Source organism: Micromesistius poutassou, assembly GCF_964030765.1.
Source record: "Micromesistius poutassou genome assembly, contig: SCAFFOLD_6233, whole genome shotgun sequence".
NCBI lineage: Eukaryota > Metazoa > Chordata > Actinopteri > Gadiformes > Gadidae > Micromesistius > Micromesistius poutassou.
Genome location: NW_028180314.1, coordinates 4,330 through 11,172, shown reverse-complemented (window position 1 = coordinate 11,172; position 6,843 = coordinate 4,330). Strand labels below are relative to the sequence as shown.

General features: G+C 52.3%; 1 protein-coding gene across 1 annotated transcript; it reads left to right on the top strand.

The window, feature by feature from the left end:
* Positions 1-400: 400 nt before the first annotated feature.
* naa40 (N-alpha-acetyltransferase 40, NatD catalytic subunit) lies at positions 401-5,682 on the top strand (the record flags this gene model as incomplete). Its single annotated transcript, XM_084489208.1, has 7 exons — positions 401-496; positions 1,662-1,714; positions 1,798-1,893; positions 3,134-3,292; positions 3,495-3,578; positions 4,076-4,153; positions 5,266-5,682. Coding segments are annotated over 7 exons (714 nt in total), but the record flags the coding sequence as incomplete, so codon positions are not given.
* Positions 5,683-6,843: the final 1,161 nt, after the last annotated feature.

Genomic DNA, 6,843 nt, shown 5'->3' with positions numbered 1-6,843 from the left:
ATTCAATAGCACTGTACCGATTTTGAGTGTTCAGTGTTCAGTCATCAGTATTCAATTCAAACTTTGAATACAAACGAATATTTGCTATTTCGTTAGTCACATGTCTAATAAAACTTAAGTGGACCCTGGTCGCTGGCCGTTAATAAATCATCTTGTGTTCTGGGTACTGTACTGGGAAGAGAATGTTGCTCCGCACTTACAAAACCAAGAGTCCTGGCCTTGTAAGGAAAATATGGGATTAGGTCATGTGCCCCAATTGTGGATCCAGTGATTGTGTTTGCCCGATGACATGAACCCAGTTTAAGATCGCTATATGTGGGCTATGTACAGCATAGAGCATACAGCAAATCAACAGTATTCAAATGTATTTAAATGTATGTATCTTATCTCCTTCCTCCAGAGAAAGTCCAACAGAGCGAAGGAGAAGAAGGAGCGGCGCAAGGAAGAAAGGGCGGCGATGGACGCCGTCTGCGCAAAGGTGGACGCAGCCAATAAGGTGAGGGGGCAAGTGGACCTCGGCCAATAAGGTGAGGGGGCAAGTGGACCTCGGCCAATGAGGTGAGGGGGCAAGCGGACCTCGGCCAATAAAGTGAGGGGCAAGGGGAACGTGGCCAATGAGGTGAGGGGGCAAGCGGACCTCGGCCAATAAGGTGAGGGGGCAAGCGGACCTCGGCCAATGAGGTGAGGGGGCAAGCGGACCTCGGCCAATAAAGTGAGGGGCAAGGGGAACGTGGCCAATGAGGTGAGGGGGCAAGCGGACCTCGGCCAATAAGGCGAGGGGGACAAGGGGACTTGGGCCAATAAGATGAGGGGACGATGGGACGTTGACCAATAAGGTGAGGGTAGAAAGGGGAGGTTGACCAATAGGGTGAGGGGACATGGCCAAAAGGAGAAGAGTTGGAAGTTTAAGAAACGTCCGGATGTTTGTTTTTATATAAATCAATAAATGGCCATTATGGCTGCAAGGTGAAGCCGATGTCTTGAGACGGCTGAGTGGTGGTAAAAGACTTGATGGGCAGGAAACCCCTTTATAGAAATAAGCATTTATTCACCTTTCCACATTTACAAACAAGATCCAGCCTGTGGGTGAAGACGCTCTACTGCGGCCCATTCATTGTTGACTTTAGCGCCGCTGATATGGATTTAATGGTTGTTTGATGTTGGTTTATAGTATAGTAGTAGTAGTAGTTTGTTTGTTTAACTCATCCCTACCTGAAATGCATGCCGTTTCCGCCCACTCCCTATAAGACAGCTTGTAACCGCTTTTCAAAAGTTATATTGGTCATATGTTTGAAATGTTAGTGGCATTTCGCAGGGAGGGAGTTTAGTCATTTAGCAGACACTTTAGTCATAACCATAGTTAGTGAGTTCATTTACATTTAGGGAATTGAGATGCTTTTATCCTGACGACTTACAATAAGGACATTTGTCAGAAGAAAGAGAAACGACAATATATTGCTGTCGGTACAATGCATGCTCATAGAAACAAGGGCCAAGCACTTACAATTGCTAGTGAGTGGGGCATCTACTCCTCCTAAGTTAGGAGTTGTCCGTCTTCCTATAGGATGCCCTACAGATATACTGTGTGTGGATATTGGGGATCGAACCCAGAACCTTTCTTGCTAGAAGTCATTTTATTTAATGTGTGTCTCTCTCCATAGCTGGATGATCCACTGGCAGCCTTCCCTGTCTTCAAAAAGTACGACAGAAATGGGTAAGTGCCTTCTGTCTGCTAGCTGTTTTGTGTGTGTCTGTGTGTGTGTGTCTTGACTTTGACCCTGTGTTGTTGCCGTCCAGGTTGAACCTGCAGATAGAGTGCAAGCGAGTGTCCACTCTCAACCCGCTGTCTGTGGAGTGGGCCTACGAACTCACCAGAGCCAACATGCAGACGCTGTGAGTAGACGCAAGACCGCTAAATGTTTTTCCTATTTAGGTATTTAATTTTAGCCATGGGGAAAGTGCAATTTTAATGTCAGGGGGCCCCTCCCCCTCCTTCTCTGCTGGGAATTTGATTTATTTGATTTACTTTGAACTATCAAACCTCACAGTCAAATTGTCAACAACAGCGAAAATAAATAAAAAAACACAACTATATTTAGTCTCAACTTTGGGATCACGTTCCCAACAGAGTCTAGGCAGGAGGTACCCGGTAGGGGTACTGTTTTGGGGGGGCGAGGGGACCCGGACATGCTTACCTGGTCTAGGGCTTCAGAGGAAAGCGTCACCTCCTGCCTCTTTCCTCTCAGGAGGAAGGTCTCGACTCATTGGCCGACCGTCACAGGGGCTTTAATCAGGGTAGCCTCCCATCAGGGTAGCCTCCCACCAGGGTAGCCTCCCACCAGGGTAGCCTCCCATCAGGGTAGCCTCCCACCAGGGTAGCCTCCCTCCCATCAGGGTAGCCTCCCCCATCAGGGTAGACCCCCCCATCAGGGTAGACCTCCCACCAGGGTAGACCTCCCACCCATCAGGGTAGCCTCCCTCCCATCAGGGTAGCCTCCCATCAGGGTAGCCTCCCACCAGGGTAGCCTCCCATCAGGGTAGCCTCCCACCAGGGTAGCCTCCCTCCCATCAGGGTAGCCTCCCCCATCAGGGTAGACCCCCCCATCAGGGTAGACCTCCCACCAGGGTAGACCTCCCACCCATCAGGGTAGCCTCCCTCCCATCAGGGTAGCCTCCCTCCCATCAGGGTAGCCTCCCTCCCACCAGGGTAGCCTCCCATCAGGGTAGCCTCCCTCCCATCAGGGTAGACCTCCCATCAGGGTAGCCTCCCTCCCATCAGGGTAGCCTCCCTCCCATCAGGGTAGCCTCCCCCATCAGGGTAGCCTCCCCCATCAGGGTAGCCTCCCATCAGGGTAGCCTCCCCCATCAGGGTAGACCTCCCATCAGGGTAGCCTCCCTCCCATCAGGGTAGCCTCCCTCCCATCAGGGTAGCCTCCCTCCCATCAGGGTAGACCTCCCATCAGGGTAGCCTCCCCCATCAGGGTAGCCTCCCTCCCATCAGGGTAGCCTTCAATTCAATTCAAATTTATTCCCCACACACACACACACACACACACACACACACACACACACACACACACACACACACACACTCCCTGGGGTTGACGTCTGGCTCCCTCGCGGCGCGCCTCAGGTACGAGCAGAGCGAGTGGGGCTGGAAGGAGCGGGAGAAGAGGGACGAGATGAAGGACGAGCGGGCGTGGTACCTGCTGGCCCGCGACTCTGACTCCGCCCCCGTCGCCTTCTCCCACTTCCGGTTCGACGTGGAGTGTGGGGAGGAGGTCCTCTACTGGTAAGGCGACGACCACCTCTTTCACAATAAGAGCCCCTTTTTCCTCTCTCTCTCTCCTGATGAGTGCCGTGTTGGAGTTGCGCAGATGTTGCGTCGCTGAACATCGTACTTTGATTCATAGTCTAGACTCGCTGTCAAATTTGGGAACAAAGCAAAAATAAATAAGAAAAAACACCACTAATGTTTTGTCTCAACTCTTCAGCTACGAGGTTCAGCTGGAGAGCAGAGTGCGGAGAAAAGGACTCGGCAAGTTCCTCATCCAGATCCTCCAGCTCATCGCCAACAGGTCTGTACGCCCCGTCGCGTTCACACACGGAGGAAAGGGTTTTGGGAAGTGGTAGCCAGCCCTACAGGTTATGGAAGCACAGCGCTTTCTTAAAAAAAACAAATGGCAGCAGATACATTAACAGAATACAAAAGTATACCGTTAATAAGTTGAAACATGTAAGGATTGGGTAGTTGTTGACCCCATGACCTTTGTGGTAAAGTAGGTCTTGATTTACAGTATTTCCCCTGTAAAGGAGAGACTCATGAGCTTCTGTGGATAGATTCTGAAATCTGTTTTATTGACAGACTACAACCAGGGTTGTTTGGATGGAAAATAAATCAGGGTTGCGTGTATAAACATCTTCCCTGGCCGATAGATATCTTCCCACTCTGGCGGGTAAAATGACAACATTCTACAAGTTAACATCGGACCTTGACAACCTTAACTCACGTAATGCCGCTCTTGGCCAGTAGATGTCAGCGCGTCCCCTGACTCCATTGTGCCCTCCTCTCCAGTACACAGATGAAGAAGGTGATGTTGACGGTATTCAAACACAACCACGGAGCCTACCAGTTCTTCAGAGAAGCTTTACAGTAAGTCCCCTGGCAGAGCTGGGGCAGTAGGGGGGTGAACACGGGTGCAGCTCATGACGTTACCGACTGCTACTGGCATGATTGAAGAGGGTCTAACCCTAACCCCCCAGGGTTGGGTTAGGGTTGGGTTAGGTTAGGGTTGGGTTAGGTTAGGGTTGGGTTAGGGTTGGGTTGGGGTTGGGTTAAGGTTAGGGTTGGGTTAGGTTAGGGTTGGGTTGGGTTAGGGTTGGGTTGGGTTAGGGTTGGGTTGGGGTTGGGGTTGGGTTGGGTTGGGGTAGGGTTAGGTTAGGGTTGGGTTGGGTTAGGGTTAGGGTTGGGTTAGGGTTGGGTTAGGTTAGGTTAAGGTTAGGGTTGGGTTAGGTTAGGGTTGGGTTGGGTTAGGGTTGGGTTGGGTTAGGGTTGGGTTGGGTTAGGGTTAGGTTAGGTTAGGGTTGGGTTAGGTTAGGTTAGGGTTGGGTTAGGGTTGGGTTGGGGTAGGGTTAGGTTAGGGTTGGGTTGGGGTAGGGTTAGGTTAGGGTTGGGTTGGGTTAGGGTTAGGGTTGGGTTGGGTTGGGGTTGGGTTAGGTTAGGGTTGGGTTGGGGTAGGTTAGGGTTGGGTTAGGGTTGGGGTGGGTTAGGTTAGGGTTGGGGTAGGTTAGGGTTGGGTTAGGGTTGGGTTAGGGTTAGGTTGGGTTAGGGTTGGGGTAGGTTAGGGTTGGGTTGGGGTTGGGTTGGGTTAGGGTTGGGTTAGGGTTGGGGTGGGTCAGGGTAGGGTTGGGTTAGGGTTGGGTTGGGTTAGGGTTGGGGTAGGTTAGGGTTAGGGTTGGGTTGGGTTAGGGTTGGGTTAGGGTTGGGTTGGGTTAGGGTTGGGTTGGGTTAGGTTGGGTTAGGGTTGGGTTAGGGTTGGGTTAGGTTAGGGTTGGGTTGGGGTAGGTTAGGGTTGGGTTGGATTAGGGTTGGATTAGGGTTGGGTTAGGGTTAGGTTGGGTTAGGGTTGGGGTAGGTTAGGGTTAGGTTAGGGTTGGGTTAGGGTTGGGGTAGGTTAGGGTTGGGTTAGGTTAGGGTGGGTTAGGGTTGGGTTAGGGTTCCCGTCTTTAACCCCCTCCCACCTTTCCTTGTCCCCGCCTCCCTAGGTTTGAGATTGACGACACCTCGCCCAGCATGTCCGGTTGCTGTGGCGACGACTGCTCCTACGAGATCCTGAGCCGGCGAACCAAGCACGGCGAGGCGGTGACCGGACACACCCACGGGGGCGGGCACTGCGGGGGCTGCTGCCACTGATTGGCCGGGCCGCCGTGACCACGACGACCACGACGACCTCCTCCCGCCCCGCTGCCCTATTGGCCGATCGGTTAAACGACAGAAAACAAGAATAAGAGAGAGAGAAAAAAAACGACAAAACGAAAAAGAACAAACCAGCAACTTTGACAGCTGTGTGTGAAAGCTCACTCTGCCCACTGTCAAGCAGCCATTTTGAATTTGCCCGTCCCCCCGTCCCCCCCCCCTGTGCCCCCCCCCCCCCCCACTCTCAGAACAATTGAAAGGATTTCAAAAATGGAAATGAATTTGCAGCCAAAATGGTGGAACACACCACACCGGGCTACAGATGAATGGTGTTGCATTATGGATCCAGTAGTTCTGTGTGGATAGGTTTATTTTAAGTGTGTGTGTGTGTGTGTGTGTGTGTGTGTGTGTGTGTGTGTGTGTGTGTGTGTGTGTGTGTGTGTGTGTGTGTGTGTGTGTGTGTGTGTGTGTGTGTGTGTGTGTGTGTGTGTGTGTGTGTGTGTGTGTGTGTCCCTGCTAGGCGTTGGTAGACAGCGTGAGCTTTCAGACATGGCGCACTGTTTACCGCCCTTCCATGAACTCTGCCATCCCCCCTCGTGTCCCCCCACACACCTGGCTGTTTATAGCCCCTCCCCCCCCCCACACACCTCACTCTCCCCCCCCCCCCCCCCCGTTCCTCGGAGGGCAGACCAACAGGGACCCCCTCCCATGGCCCGACTCCGTCTCACCCTCTCACCTCTTCTTCTGTTCCCTCCATGACTCAACTGACAAACCTCTGCTCCTCTCCTCCTCGTTCTCCTGCACTGTATCCAAACGCTCCTCATGGGGAGAGCCAACCCAGAGTGGACACCCCCCCCCCATCCACCTCACCTCACCTCACCCACCCCACCCCACCGCACCGCTGGGAGTTTTACTATTTCATTTGTGTACATTTCTTTTTGAGCTAAACCGTGCAACATTACTGTCTTCTGTTACCACCCCCCCCCCTCCTCCTCCCCCGTCACTGTTGAGCTGCTACCTGTGGGCTCAAGTCAAGAGGTGTTTTTTTTCGTGATCATGTTTCTTAAGTCCCTCCGCCTTGTTCGTTTTGTAGTCATGACAACGCATCACGTATCCACCACACAGTCGTCCCGTCCCCCCGTCCCCCCCGTTACCCGTTCTCCGTGTTCCCCCTGCGTCTCCTCACGATGTTATGACCCCCACGTGACCCCCGATCCGCTTCCTGTTTTCCGTTTACCACGCTGTACTTGTTTTCGTCTTTTGTTGTCGTCTTTGTCTTTTGTAAACACCACCCAACGTGAACCCCCTCTCCCACCCTGGTTATCGTCCCCATAAGTGAATCATATTGATTTTAGCCCCGGAAGTTTACGTCACCGTCTTACTGCCTTGGCGTCTTGGTTTTCAGTGTTTAGTTTTTTTTTATTTTT